Genomic DNA, 15276 nt, shown 5'->3' on the forward strand with positions numbered 1-15276 from the left:
CCTTGTCTAGCTTCACCCAACATATGAGATAGACTGTGACATGCATAGTCCCCTTTATTTAAATGTCCTTGGTGTGTCCTGTGTCCGTCCTATGCTCTGCTACTGCTGATTTTTCCCAGTTGTTATTTTTAAGGTGACTTTTATGTTCCTTTAACCTCGTGTTGATGTGCCTTCCTGTTTGTCCTACGTACACTTATGTAAGGTAGATACCTTACGTGAAAAGTTGTGCAGATAAAGTCAGGCGTCTTCTGAAGAAGAGGAATATCAACACTGTAAAGAAGGTGGCGACAGCGTTTCCAAAGACCAACGACCAACGACTTCAGGGCCTCGGTGTGTACAGTACTCTTTGCTCTTGCGGAAAGGTTGTTGCTCGTCAAAATACGTCGGAAATGATATATTCAAAGATTAGGTAAAGCAAAATCAATATTGGACTATGAGCGCTTTTTGTGTCCATTTTCTCCCTAAATATAGATTTTATTTTTTTTACCCTAACTGAAGAAGATACTGGCCGGTTGTGCACAAATTCTGATTATGGTATAGTTTTTAAATAGTCAAAAACGTCGAAAATGATATGCCAGATCTTTGGGTTGGACTTTTTTGCATGCCTGATATTTTATTAACTAAAATGGCTAACCCTAAATATTAGGAGTAAAACTTTCACTAATTGTGAGTGTGTTTTATCGATTATTACTGACATCTTCGTACTCGACTTTTCTTTTTTTCTGTACCGGTGTTACTTATAGAAATCATAATATTTTCCAAAAGCTCTTTTTTCAGTGAGCAAAATGTTGAATGTGCGACAATTATATTTTCTGCCTTTGCAATAAAAACAATTTCACTACTAAATAAATTCTATTTGTCTAAAAATAAAACTAAAAGACAAACGGATGTATTAGTTCTTCCTAATATTTTAGATCCTAAATGTAATTTGTACATATTGTGTCAATTATTGTTTTCTTTATACAAAGTGTTCTAATATTCTGTATACATGGAATTACCACATAATGTAACTAAACTTACTTTTATGTAAAATTGCTTCGTTTAACCACCTCTAATCAAATTTGCTTTTATATTCTTTAGCGAGTGACCCTACAGCTCTTGTCCTTGATTTCGATTAATTATCTATTTTACCAGTCAACCTCAACGGACATCCGATGTGGATTAATTTATCATAAAAAATTGATAACAAAACACCAATAAATGTTTTGTGGAAAACTTATACATTATTGGAATTAATTACATATAATTAAATACAAAATATGTCCTGTTCTCATTTTAGATTTCTTTTATTTTTTTTTTTTGACGAATTATATATGTATGTATACTAATTTGAATAAACAAAATTTTTTTATAATAAACATCTCAAGTTTATATCAAAAATGTTCGGTGGTAACCAATATATTATTTAATTACACGAAAGCCGTTAGGATGTCAAAAATGTTTCAAGAGCTAAAAAATTTGAAGAATACTGATAAAATAAGGAATGAGGTTGTAAGGAGGAAATTTGATTAGGAGAAGAGGTATTTTCTTAATTTTTCAAATGAATTGCTTTGGTTACTTTATCAAAAAGTAATGTACGTTTCTTATTTTAAATGATACAGATTGATATGGTTAAATGTTCAAAAATGTGCAGAATTTTAGGCCGATCATGGATTTGTTTTTAAATTTAGAAAATTCAAAATAGTTCCGGAGATATTGGAAGGAAACCGATTTTATGCTGTTTCTTTTTTAGTCTTATTTGACTTATTTTTCAAAATTTTTAGACAAAAATTGTTGTCTGATATAAAATGTCATGAGGAATCGATTTTTGCCGTCAGTGTTAACGTATCTATAAAAATGTGTACTGAGCGGTGGTTAACTTTTGTTTTTGTTATGGACAAAGTACTTTCTAAAAAATGTATTTTCATTTTGATATTAATTTTTTATGTTTAATTTTTAGTTAAAATTTAAAGTTTTAACTACTTTCATTTTATGAACATTAATAAAGTCTCATTGCTGTTAAGTGTCCCATTTAATTTCCCCAACAAGGTAAGATATTTATCTGTTATTCGTGAAACAATTTTATGTATAAATTGATAATAGTTATTGAAATTTTCGCGAGCTTTCTCGATCTCTTCTCTTTTCGTTAAAAATTACCGTTATTTTTGGCGTTGGCTGACTCTTCAAAAATTTGTTGTTTTTCTAGTTAATTACGTATTGAAAAAGGCGTTTCAAGTAGAAATAAAACAATATCAAGAGTAGGATTCATTATTAACCTCTTTATATCGATAATTTTAATATCTATTATATTATGCTGAATTTAGTGTTACCTTCTTTTTTATAAGGAAGTTGTTTCTTATTTACTTTAAATTAATACGTGCCTTGTCTTTGCCAATTGTGTTGTCTGTTGTCAATAGTGGGAAAATTAGAGGCCAAATTTCAAAGAAAAACACCAAATTTTCTCAATTGTCGACGTTTCGTCACTTATCGTGGCATCCTCAGGACAATTACAGATTTAAGTGCTTCACTGTGTATTCCTAGTCTCGTTATACATAGTATGTCATATAACAATATTGGACAGTATAGATATAGGTAGAGAATAGCGTACACATACATCAAGATCATGTATTAAAATATATGAATTAATTAGTTAATATGGATTATACCCATATTAACTAAGCATATCAATAATAAAATGATAGTAGTAACTGTAGTAAACAATATAAATGCAGGATGTTAATTGATAGATAAATAATAGAAAATAAGGAAACATATTTTAAACATGGTAAGAATGAAAACAATGTAACTGGAGAGACAAATAACAAAAAATCTACAAATTCTTTGAAGTCACTTCTGGTTATGCTCGGATTATTCATTCATTTAGATTTTCAATGTTGTTAACTGAAGATTCGTACATATTGGTTTCGATTTAAAATAATCCATGCAGTTTGAACAATGTGAACACGCGTCCAATGTTACGGGTTCACCACAACCATATCTGATAATGATGAACGATTATCTAAGTTTATATCTGAATTTGCCGTGAAACAGTGGCAAATATAATATACATTTTTTTGTACAAGATAAAATATTACATTCAGAAATGGTACCACATCCCCTATCTCGAAAACGAGACATTTGCGGCCCTATGTTTATACATATTTTTTTCTTATTTTTACTTGAGGAATATGTCCTCAAAGTTTGTCGGCGTAATCTTAAAACATCCTTATAATGTTTATAACTCCTACGTACATTTTCTGCTAAACACGAAAATTTCTACTTGAAATACAATTGTAGACCTCCCCATACTATAGCTTGCACTCCACCTGGGTCTGAATCCATATATTCCTGCACCCTTCTCTTTGGCCAATTTGGAGCCATCCGTAGACCATACTAGACTCCATTTTTCCAGGGTATCAAACTTTTGCTGCCATTTGCTTTGATCCTCAATTCGAGTCTCAATTGGCTTGTGGCCTTGGAACAATCTTATCCATAATCCCGGAATAGGGACTATCTCTCCAGTCCTTATTGTTCCTGAGTCACTGCTAATCACGTTTCTCTTTCCACCACTATATGAAACGGTGGTAGATTTAGATGTCCCCGTTATACCCAAACAGGCCAGTCTCTGGATTTTATTTTCCCTTTTTCTTCCCTCACTATGGCGCCATAAAAAATCCTAGGTCTTACTATCTTATCTTACTATCCAGTATGACATCAGCCCCCAGGATCCAGTGATAAGGCGACGACATACGCACATTGTCTGCTTCGCTCTACTTACCACTTTTTTCAAGTGTGCATTCCAGGTAAGTTTTTCAACCAGTATACCACTCCTAGATATTTTACCTCCCTGGAAATCCGAATAAACCTATACCTAATACATATACCCAATTATTAGCTGGTTAAAGAAAAAAGCATTTTTTTAAAAAGCATCCAAAAGTTTATAGACAAGCCCGAGTAGACCAAGTATCTTACGAAAATGGAGGGTTATAATTTTTTTAGGTATTTTACCAGAGACCAAATTAAATATGTATATGGTCTACTTTAAAATCACGTGACAGAAAGAAGTAGATCAACCTCCAGAAAAACGACTTTTCTTTGTATATATTAACATTTCCAAAGCTTTTCTCCTCTCATTTTCAAAATGATCTGCATTTTGACTACATATTTACAATCTGCATTCAAAATACAAGTACAAACAATCCTGAACATATCTGTAATCAACAACTGACATTTGTCAGCAAATTTAAATCCTGGGGAGAAGTGAGTTTTGTCACAAACGTCATACTGCAAAAAGAAATCTAGGGAATCTGGCTAGCCATTCTAATAGGACTCCTCCTTCCAATCCGCCGTCCAAGAAACCAACTATTTAAAAATTTCCAAACATTTAGAGTAAAATGAAGAGAAGCCTCATGCTGTTTGTCTTACAATATGTGATCGACTTCTTTGGGAAATCACTAGATAAAAATGAATTTGAAGAAGAAATCCTGTAAAGTGGCCAGCCAGGTTACTGGTCTTAATCCATCAGATTTCTTTCTTTGGGAGCGACTTGCATCTCTATGATTTACCTCAGAAAACAGTCCGTGATTCTGGGTCAAGTTCAAGAATGTTCCTTATAAAAACAAACTATGTTTATGTATGGAATTGATGCTGATCATCTAAAAAATACATTTGATAATTTAAATTACTTTTTTGGACACTGTGTATATTGTGATAAGAAGTTATTTATATCTCATCGCAAACTTTCAAAATAGACCAAAATAAGCGCGTTAAAAACAGTCACTGGTTGATTCTTACGTCCCAGGGGATTATTTACTAACTTTTGTAAACGACTTTTTAATTTATACAATTTGTAGTGTGGTAAAATACTCAAGAAAAATAAATGTATTTAAACTTATTTATATTAGGCAATATCAGGAACACAATCACTGCTTTAACGTTATTACAATTTTTATTATTGATAATTTCCCTGATACATTAGCTTCTTGGAGCGCCGCCAGTCCAGAGAATAGTTTTCAAGGACTTTTATTCTTTAGTGTGGAACATATACATTCTATGAATTTCTAGCTCATGTTTTTAGAATTTGAAGTTGGATTTTGAGGGTTTCGGTTAGATTTTGAAGGGTTTGAGAGGTGTAGGTTTATGGCTTTAGAGTTAGGAAATATAAGCTATAAGTAATTATACCCATAGATTTAGAAAAGAGTCAGTGTATTACTTTGAGGTAAAATTTGATGAATTTGAGGTTATGTGATGTGTTTGGGTTCAGGTTTAAGGTTGAAGAGTATTATCTTTGGCGTTGAGGGTAATGGGTTCTCCCTGGATTTAAAAAATTTCTATATAAATATATCAAATTATTCCACCAGGATTATAAAATTAAACATATAAGAAATTACCACTGTACGGAATTGTTTCCCATATTTCCCACTGTGCGCCGTGCCAGTTTTATATTTTATTTACTTTTTATTTGAAGTCCGTCCCTGGTATACCGGTATAACATTCAAATCCCAATGTTTAAACGCAGTTTATAGTTGACAGTTTCTCAGTATCCCAGGTCTTGCGCAGCTCTTACCTGTAGCAGTATAGTGTACGTTCAATTCTCAAATATGTTTTTACAATATGTCTGATAGCTTTTTTAATACGGTATGTTACTACGTGGAAGTGCTTATCTAATCTATGTATTTTATTGCTAGTACATATATATCGATATATGCAAAGAGAGCAGTTTCGATTTGTTGTGTAAATATAAACTGTACAACTTCGTGGCGCCTCAAAAAGTAATAATTGCTAGTTAAGTGCTTGTAATCATCTATCCGTCAGGACAGTGTAAGAGAAACGTAATTAATTTCTTTTTTCTTCGGCATAAATGTACCAATTGTATGTAATATAAAACTAATACATAAAACTTTCCAAAGTTAAATAAGAAGAAAATTGTAATTCACTTTAACTTTTAAAATATGCAAAATTGTTACTAACACGTTTGAAAAAGTTGTTTGAAATTCACATATACGTCGAATGTAAATTCTGTGTGCAAAGCTATCAATATTATCGGTTCTTGCGGTCTTATTCCGTATTTAATATCTTCATGATTAGTAAGAAATGACGTAAATAACAGGGGTGGACTAAGGGTCATATATGGAAAATTAATTTAATAATTGAAATAATAAGTTATTTTACCTTGACCACAATTCTGCTTAACATAATTTTTTTCAGTTCATTTCATACTGTAATATTTTATTGATACATACATACATACATCTGGCAACAAAGGGGTAAATAAGGAACAGGTGAAAAATTTGCATTTCACTAATCTGTTAATGATTTTTTCATATATATTTATTTCTCTATATAATGTTGATTCTATGACTTTATTTTTACTAAATAAATCTAAATTCGATTTCAGTTATGTCCAAAATTTGGAAAAAAGATCTTACTCATTATATAATATAAAATATTAGTTTATGGATTTTTTTCCGTTACTGTTCGTGATACTATATTTGAGTGCAACGTGTTTAAATGTTAGTGACGATTTTTGAAATGTGCTATTTTCTGAAGCAACGATGTGACGTAAAATTTTGCGTAAAACAGGGGAGAACTATCACGGAAACGTTTCAACTTTTACAAGAAACTTACGGAGATGATCCTCTGGGTCGTACGCATTGTTACGAATGGTATTAATTTAAAAATTGTCGTCAGTCAATTGAAGATGATTCACCATCAGAGAAATTGCAGAAGAGGTTAGCATCTCAATTGAGTCATGCGACTATGAAACATTCATTCAAAGAATTATAACGGGAGACCAAAGCAAAGGCAAAGGATCTTTACGTCTCAAGAAAGCACGTCAATCTCGATCCAATGTCGACTTTATTGGAATTGTGCATTTTGAATTTTTGCTTCAAAGTGAAACAGTGAACCGTGTGTTCTATCAAGATGTTTTGCAACGGTTACCTGAAAAAAATCCGCAAAAGTAGACCAGAGTTGTAGTGAGACAACTCATGTTTCTTGCACCATGACAATGCGCCCGTACACGCGTTGTTAATTCATTAGTTTTGTGCTAAAAATCAGATTACTGTCCTCCCTCATCCTCCTCACTCGCCAGATCCGGCTTATTGCGATTTTTTTTATTTCCGAAATTAAAATCGGTGCTTCACTTCAAAGTCTATGAAGTTCTATATAGGACTGTTGCGCGAAATGAAAACACGGTTGGGAAAAGTGTGTGAATAGGAGGGGATGGGAGTACTTTTAAGGGGACAAGGACCAATAATGTATAAAATTAATAATAAAGCTAAAAAAAATAAAGTTCGGTTATTTTCTGAACAGACCTCGTATGCATTTAATGAATCTGTACGTTAGACAAATATGCAAAGAGAGTTGAAGAGGAATACATTTAGGAATATGTTACTTAACTACAATCTTGTTGAAAAGGTCCAGATAATAAATTTAATTAAATTCACCTATTTATTATTAATTTATTCCGTAAAACCATTCCGCGTAAACAAAATTCATGAAATTGTTTTTTATATTATCTTTAAGAATTGCATGTGTATATTTCCCAGATATTAATTATTCCTTGAGAAAATTATAGATAATTTACACGTTTAATTTCCTTGAAGAAAATTGGATTAGGCTTGCACAATAAAACAACATTCCAAAAACTAAGTGTTATCGATATTAATGTCATTACTCTACATCATTATCATTGATTTATATCTGATATAAAATTAATAAATTTAGTTGCTTTTATATTACTAATTAATTCTATAAATTCGTTGGAAAACTTATTGCTCTTGAGTAATATAAATTCAAGAAACTGTTTTAAAAATTATCTTTAAAAATTAACTTGCTGATATAGTAAGGTATTTTTAAGACCCCTTCAGAGAATTATGGATAAATTATAGATACGTTTAATTTTCTTGAAGAAAACAAGATTAAACTTGAATATTACGGTGACAAATTCGATATTACTAGCAGTAATAGTTTTTTGGCAGTTACCTATGGGCAATCAGTAAAAATACCATAAGGTTTTGACCATTAATAAAATTCGAATCGGTACGTCGAATTCGAAAAACAAACTGTATATTTTCTTGTAAATGTATATATGGAAACTGCACAGAAGTAAACAAATAATTTGCAATTGTTAGTAATACTTATATTTTCAATGTTATCTTTATTAACTCTCAACAGTTATGCTTCATGTTTATATATTTAATTATTAATATTTACTAAATGATGCAAAAAAATACAAATGCCTTTATTATTATAATATACCATAACAGGTATGTTATTTTAAATATTAATAATAATAATAGATGTCTGTACCGTATGGAGAAAATTCATAATACACAAACAACCCTTCTAAAGTGGTCAGTCATAATAGGATTTTTTTTGAATGGTTGTAATATATAGGGGCAACATAGTCGCCAATTTAGTTTTATTAAAACAACATTTTTGACATTTTTCAAAAACTTAAAATACCTCCATTTAAATACGTCTTATATAAAAATAGTCTTAAATTTTAATAACAAAAACTCTTTTATACCTGATATGTTGTACTACATTTTATTTTTCATTGGTAGGTATCAATTGGAGACAGTACCTTTCCTTTTATATAATCATTTTGTAACTGGTCCATGGACATTATTTGAAATGAAAAAATATATAACTTCACCTCATGAGAATTTTTTAATTAGCTTAAACTGTTAAAATAATTAAAAGGTAGATAAATTCCGTAGTACAATTTTTTGTTTTCTGAAGCATTTCTAACAATGCAAAAACAGTTATTCTTATCGTTGATTATTATTACTGTAGTAGCAACAATATATTTTCGTAATTGATATCCTAATCTTAATAACAATCGTATAGAAAAGGTGTAGATATAATAGGTTATTATAATCAGTCATGCACTACATTATAAAGCTTGGAGCTTGGTAAAAATATTATTTTTAAGAAAATTATTGTTTATTATTACAATATTTTTGTTATACCTAAAACAGTTAATATTTTATTCCAGGTGATGGGCAAACCCGTGGAAAACGAGGTGGTACTAAGAAGTCGTGCCAAAGAAGTCAGAGCGTTGATAATCGAGAATCAAGATATCGATAAAGCCATAGAAATAATAAAAGAAAATGAAGCAATATTGACCTTCGACTTTGGAAGAAATAAGTATCTGTCATTACTGCCCACGATAAGATTAGAGAAAGGATTGAAAAATAAGTACTATTGTTTAGAAAAAGTAATTCAAGCAGCAGTACAGATATACGTGCAAAATGAAAATTACGAAGAACTGGCCTTTTTGGCAGCTGCAAGTTGCGACGTGGACAATCTCCATCTAGCTATGACATATATTTTACCGGAATGCCGTAGTAAAACAAGGGAGGGAGACACAATCTTATTATTTTTCATAAAGTTCGCGAATTTGAAAAATTCAAAATATATTGATACGTTGAAAATATTAGTGAACAAATATAAATTGTCGGTAAACAAAGCGGATTACAAAGATCACTCTCCAATTACAATTTTGTTAAATAAATACGATTCCTTACAACAGAAAGGTATTACACAGTACAATGACGTAATCTTAAATGCTGCTAGTGTAATATTAACACGACATAACGTGGATGTTGAATTGCATAAATTAAATGGTAAAAGTGCAACAGACATTATAAAATTGTATGACTTACATGACACTTTAAAAAAGTTGCAAGAGAAGAACAAAGATTTTCCCAGAATAAACAGTGCGATAGAAGACGAGGAAAATATTTTATTTTCTTTTCTAACACAAAAAAAAGAAAATGATTTTTTAATAACTATTAAAGAAGTGAAGAAGAATAATAAAAACATTGTTGATGTAGAAGATGGTAACAACACGTTACTACAACTGGCATGTGAGAAGAATCTTAAAGAAGTTGTTGCTTATTTAATTCAAGAAGAAGCCAATTTAAGTAAAACTACGAATAGAAATCGTAAAACACCTCTAGAAATAGCTGCTAGAAGGAATTTCAATGAAATTTTCAAGGAGCTTCTTAAAACAAACAAAATAGTAATTGATCTTAATTTATTTACAGTATTTTTACTTAACCGCGGTAGACAAATAAAAACGAAATACTTTAATGAAATTTTATGTTACGATGGTCTACAAGTGGATATTGTTTATAAAAATGGAAACACCCCTCTGCATTATGCAATCATTTTTGATAATACTAAAGCCATTTTAAAGTTGTTAGATCGTGGGGCTTCACTTTTTATACAAAATTATACCAATAAAACTCCGCTCGATTATATTAGTAAAGATGATCTAGAGTTATATCTCGACCAGTGTCTTGTGCTTGATAATTATAATACACCGCATAGTAAGAAATACGAAATAAGATTCGATTTTAGTGGATTGTTGCAAAAAGACCCTAACCAAGAGCTAATATGCTCCGAAGTAGAGATTATGTCAAAAATTTGTTCTTGTGAAAAATTTAAAGGTTTAGCAACACACCCCTTGATATCAGCTTTTTTGGAAACAAAGTGGAATGTCACTGCTCCAACATATAACAAGATTTTGGCAATATATGGATTTGTTTTTGTTTATTATTTTTTAATCGCGATTTTTGTTGGCCATATAACTTTTTTGTTCTTGTTAACCATATCTGTTCTAATTTTCTTTACATTACAACCCCCTATAAATCTGAAAAACAAAGAATGTTATTTTACATTTTTATTCTACGCCTCTTTTACGTTCTTAGTATATTATTTAATAAAAAACGAACATATTCGAACATGCATTTTGACAGTCACTTTGCTTTATCAATTTCTTCGACAACATTTGTATTTTTCAAAATACCAAGCAGTGATGGTCAATGGGATTCGAAAAATAACGCCGCATGTTATAGCCTTGTTTGGTATATATTGTGTAAGCAACTTCAAGGACTTTTTAGAAAATTCTAAAATAATATTTCCTATAACTATTTACATGCTGCTAATCACATACTCATTTAATGCTTTATTTGATAGCGTTGGAGATGTAGAACATTCTTTTAAAACCCTGTATAACAGGGACACTTTGCATTTTATAAAATTTACTGAGTATATGTACTGTAGGTTCAACATATTATTAAGCAGTCCCTTCATTCGACAACATTTGAAAACCTCCACTGAATCTAAAAACAGTAAAAAAAATAAATTTTACTTAAACTTTTACCTAAACAAAAACAAATTTGTTAACGAAAACTTTCATTTCTTAAAATTAGATGCAGTAACTCAAAAGAGCTTACAAGATTTTGTTAATAGGGTTAGTACTAAAATTAACCAAATGGAATAGAGTTGTTTTTACTTATATTAATGAAATGCCAAATGTGTTCATCAGAGGAAGTTATTTATTTTTATTACTGTTTTTATAATTGTTTTTTTATAGTTGTTTTTATAATGTAAAATAATTAAAAAAATATTTATATTTAAATCAAAAGTACAATTAATTGCACAAAATATATATTTTTTTTGTTTGAATATATCTTTTATGACGTAAATTTGTTTTATCAAATCGTATAAATTATTGATTTAAAAGTTTACCAATATAAAAAATCAAACAAAGAAATTTTATTTTATGATACTAGTTAGATAGATATCTAGTCCATTTTCTAAACAAAAATATGACATCTGTTTCGAATATATCTTTTTCTTTGTTCACAAATAAAAATGTGTCTAATATTTATATACTGTGTCTTATTATTATTTGATTATGAATTATTCGCCTTTAGAATTTTATTGTTATTGTGTGTTTGTTAAATTTCTTACTTTTTTATTATGTATTTTCTCTTCCCTGCATATCCTCTATCATTGCCATTTTATTTTTTTTCTCATGAATGGCTAAGCGATATTCTTGCTTTCCAGTAACTTAGATGCAGTTGCTATGTCTTTCCTACAATACAATATAATCAGCATAAACCAAACACTGGTGCCTGCTTCTATACAGGTAGGTATATCAAACCCTGCACTGAACTGCAAGTTAAAGAAAAATGTAGACAATGGATCACCTATATCAGCAATTCTTTTACTTTGAACTCATCATTTCTCTAACATTCATTTACAACAACGTCTTCAGTTAGTTTAACAACCTTAACTTCCCTATTGCTTCATATAACTTCTTCCATGTAATTGAGTAATACGTTTGTCTTGCCAGCAAATGTAGACTTAAATTATGTGTTGTCAGAGTTTCTTCAAAATATAAGTTTGGTCTGTAGTCGATGTTCCTTTGCAAATCCTCTCTAATCCTATTTGATCATTATGGTACCTACTTAGCTAGCTGTTGTTTTTTATTAATCTCAGTGACATTTTATAGATGACATCTAAACGTGTGTATAATTATTCGTCTTTGGTTCCTTTCTTATGCAATAGAACAAATATATATATTTTTTTTAAATATGCGATTTTTTATTCCCAAATTCTTGTTATCCTCCATGCTTTTGCAGTTAATACTTTATACATTTTACTTAATTTCAATGTTCTCTAACATTTTTGTATTAGAAATATGTAAGTGTCATAAAATTTGTTTTTAAAAAATACTGTGTTGATGCATATATTGGGATCTCTGAAACTGAAAGAGACAGAAATACGATCAAGGGACAAAGTTTAGACCCTTCTATTATCAACGCAATGATTTTTTCAGACCGGCACAGTGGGCGAAAAGGCTCATCTAGCGGCGTTTAATTAATAGCGCTTAGGGGAATTTTTTGTTTGTTTGTGTAATATTTTTTTTTAGTTGAAAATAGATTAAGCTACAATGTTAAATAAAAAAAAAAATTTTAAATATATTTATATTTTTTTTTGTGAAAGTTGCAACTTTTTTTCATATTTTAGACACTGTTTATTTCATTCAGGAAAACATGATAAAGTTAATATATTAAATGTTTCACATTCTTTTGGGCTAAAAATATATTACATTTTAATATTAAAAACAGTTTTTTTTAACATTTATTTATTTTTTAATTTTTTTTCTGTTGAAATAACTATTTTTGGCCTTATTCAAAAATTTAATTATAATGAAAAAAATAATAACAGTACTAATAACAATAGTAATAACAGTTTTTTCTTCCGATTCGGAACTACTAGATGAATCTAAGGTGCAAGGTACACAATTTTCAGACAAAAGTTGTAAAATATCATTATCGACATCCTTCTTTTTTGAGTTGCCTTGTGATTTGCGTAAATTTGAAATCAAGGATCAAGGGATCTGATGAACAGAAAATAAAAACAAAAAATTTGTGGCTGCTTCTATGGTTGAATTTCCATTTCTCAACCAATTTTGCTACAAAATTTATAATTTTTTTGCTTATTAGAAGGATTTCATTAGCATCATACATATTGATATTAATTATATTATTAAATATATGACTTTCAACGGCAATCATTTAGTAGGCACGGGCTCGTTGCGCCATAGTAAATAAACTTCTCGTCTGAGCACCGACATTGTTCCTAAAAAATGCAATATCATGTAAAGTTGCAGTTGGCTGCAGATGATTTGGAAATTTTACAATCACAAGACAACATAGTAATTTAAAAAATATATTGTAGCGCGAATACCCACGAATATCAGAAGTTCCGGTCCACGGAAGTCTTATTTTGGCTTTTTTCAAGCAGTTAGTGTTATAGTCAACTTTAACTATATTTTTTTCTACAACACTTAAGCATAGATCACAAACAAAAATTTTTTTAGTTAATACATACCTCTAACTATAAATAAAACCACTTTTCTTTCACTTAATTGAGACAAATGCAACTTTAGAGAAAATTTGGCAATGCAAAGAAAACACGTGTTAAAGCTTAGTGATGCACCGGCTGAAACATATGTTGTGTTTGACAGCTCACAGCTGTTCAACTAGATGATGTCAATCAAAATAGAATCGATATATAAGGTCAGTGGGATATTAGTAATCGATAGAGACGCAATTTTGGCGCAAATAAACACTTTGAAAATTGAATTAAACGACGATAGATCGACCATTTCGCCCACAGTGGCGGCCATAGCTATTTCGGTTTGCGAGATATTTTGTAAGAAAGAGACTAAACTTTGTTTTTACAAATGAAATCTGTATGATACCATCTTTTTGCAAAAAATTTCATTGTGGACTGAAATTCTTCTTTCAGTGCTGTGCTCCCTAAAAAGATCATCATTTTCTTTACAACTTTCTTTTTGTATTTACAATACACTGTTTCAAAATGTTGACAACGTTGAAACAAAAATATGAGTGGACGGTGAAAATATTTGCAAACAGTTACTGTAGAAAAGTTTTTAATTTTAAGAATTCATAAAAATAAACAAAATTTATTTAGAATTTAGAAATTTATACTGATTTGTAACTAATAAATCGTGAATGCGCTTTTTCTTTTGATAAATGGAAAGGTTCGAATAGAACATATTGCTAAAATTTTGGAAATTTAATATTTTCCACATTAATAATAAACTTATGTAAGATCCAAGTTTATAACTAATTGTAAGTTGGAAATGTGCCTTAAATTCTGTTGATTGAATGTTAGTCCAATCAGCTGGAAGTTTTTCCAGTGAAGTTATAGGATAGTTTTGAAAATTGTTATATTTATAGATTTTGACGTGCTTTTCCGAATTTTTACTTTGCCACCTCTTTTTTTCCGGAAGTAACCGCCATATTGAAAAAATGGCGCTCCAAAACAGTTTTTCGACGATATTTCCTTTCCGACTCACTTTACGGTGAAAATAGTTATATATAATAAATTAAACTAGAGAACATTTCCTATAATTTATGTATTAACCTTTTTTCTGTGAAATGAATAGTTTCGACGTACGAGCGCCGCAAAGTCTACTCCAATACGCGTATTGGCCAACAAACTCATTTCCACACCATCATGATGTAGAGTTCCTGGCGCGTTTTTTAGTAGTATCTCCAATAGGCCTAATCCACATGTGATGCAATGTTGACTAAATTTAGTGCATTCTCCTTCGCTTCGCTATCCCTGATGGACCAGGTTTTGCGAGTTCTTCGTCTTCAGAACTAAGCAAAACCTCACGGATAGGAAGTTCTTCCAAATTATCCGCGATAGGGTTCTCTTCTTCAACTTCATCACCTTCTTCCTCGATTTCGTCGAAGGTTTGCTGAAGAACTATCTCCGTATATTTCTCTTCATCACTGTCTTGTAGATCAACATCCGAATTATCGCAGGTACCATTGCAATTCGCGCACATAACGGAGCACCAGCCTTTCTGAATCCACAGGCTCCCCGACATCCTTTTTTACATTTGCAAGAAATTAGTTTTAGTAAGTTTGCTGGAGTGTGGTGAGGAATTAG

The 15276-nt window shown here is 30.5% G+C and overlaps 1 protein-coding gene across 4 annotated transcripts; it reads left to right on the forward strand.

The window, feature by feature from the left end:
• Window positions 1-5503: 5503 nt before the first annotated feature.
• LOC108915673 lies at window positions 5504-11404 on the forward strand. 4 transcript variants are annotated; one of them, XM_018721781.1, is made up of 2 exons: window positions 5504-5560; window positions 8984-11404. In XM_018721781.1, the coding sequence occupies exon 2, from the start codon at window positions 8987-8989 to the stop codon at window positions 11276-11278; it is 2292 nt and encodes a 763-aa protein (XP_018577297.1). In that variant the 5' UTR covers window positions 5504-5560; window positions 8984-8986; the 3' UTR covers window positions 11279-11404. The 4 variants fall into 4 exon arrangements, with proteins under 4 accessions (XP_018577297.1, XP_018577289.1, XP_018577314.1 ...); XM_018721773.1 differs by having other exon boundaries at window positions 5517-5616; XM_018721798.2 differs by lacking the exon at window positions 5504-5560 and adding an exon at window positions 5638-5810.
• The last annotated feature ends 3872 nt before the right edge of the window (window positions 11405-15276 follow it).

The sequence above is a fragment of the Anoplophora glabripennis genome, unplaced genomic scaffold (genome assembly GCF_000390285.2).
Source record: "Anoplophora glabripennis isolate ALB-LARVAE unplaced genomic scaffold, Agla_2.0 scaffold39, whole genome shotgun sequence".
Taxonomy (NCBI): Eukaryota; Metazoa; Arthropoda; class Insecta; order Coleoptera; family Cerambycidae; genus Anoplophora; species Anoplophora glabripennis.

Excerpts from the sequence above, each read along its gene's own strand:
- LOC108915673 (XM_018721773.1), top strand. The coding sequence starts at position 5,593 with ATGTCTGATAGCTTTTTTAATACG. Across the intron at positions 5,617-8,983 it reads CTGATAGCTTTTTTAATACG|GTGATGGGCAAACCCGTGGA; the intron begins GTATGTTACTAC and ends ATTTTATTCCAG.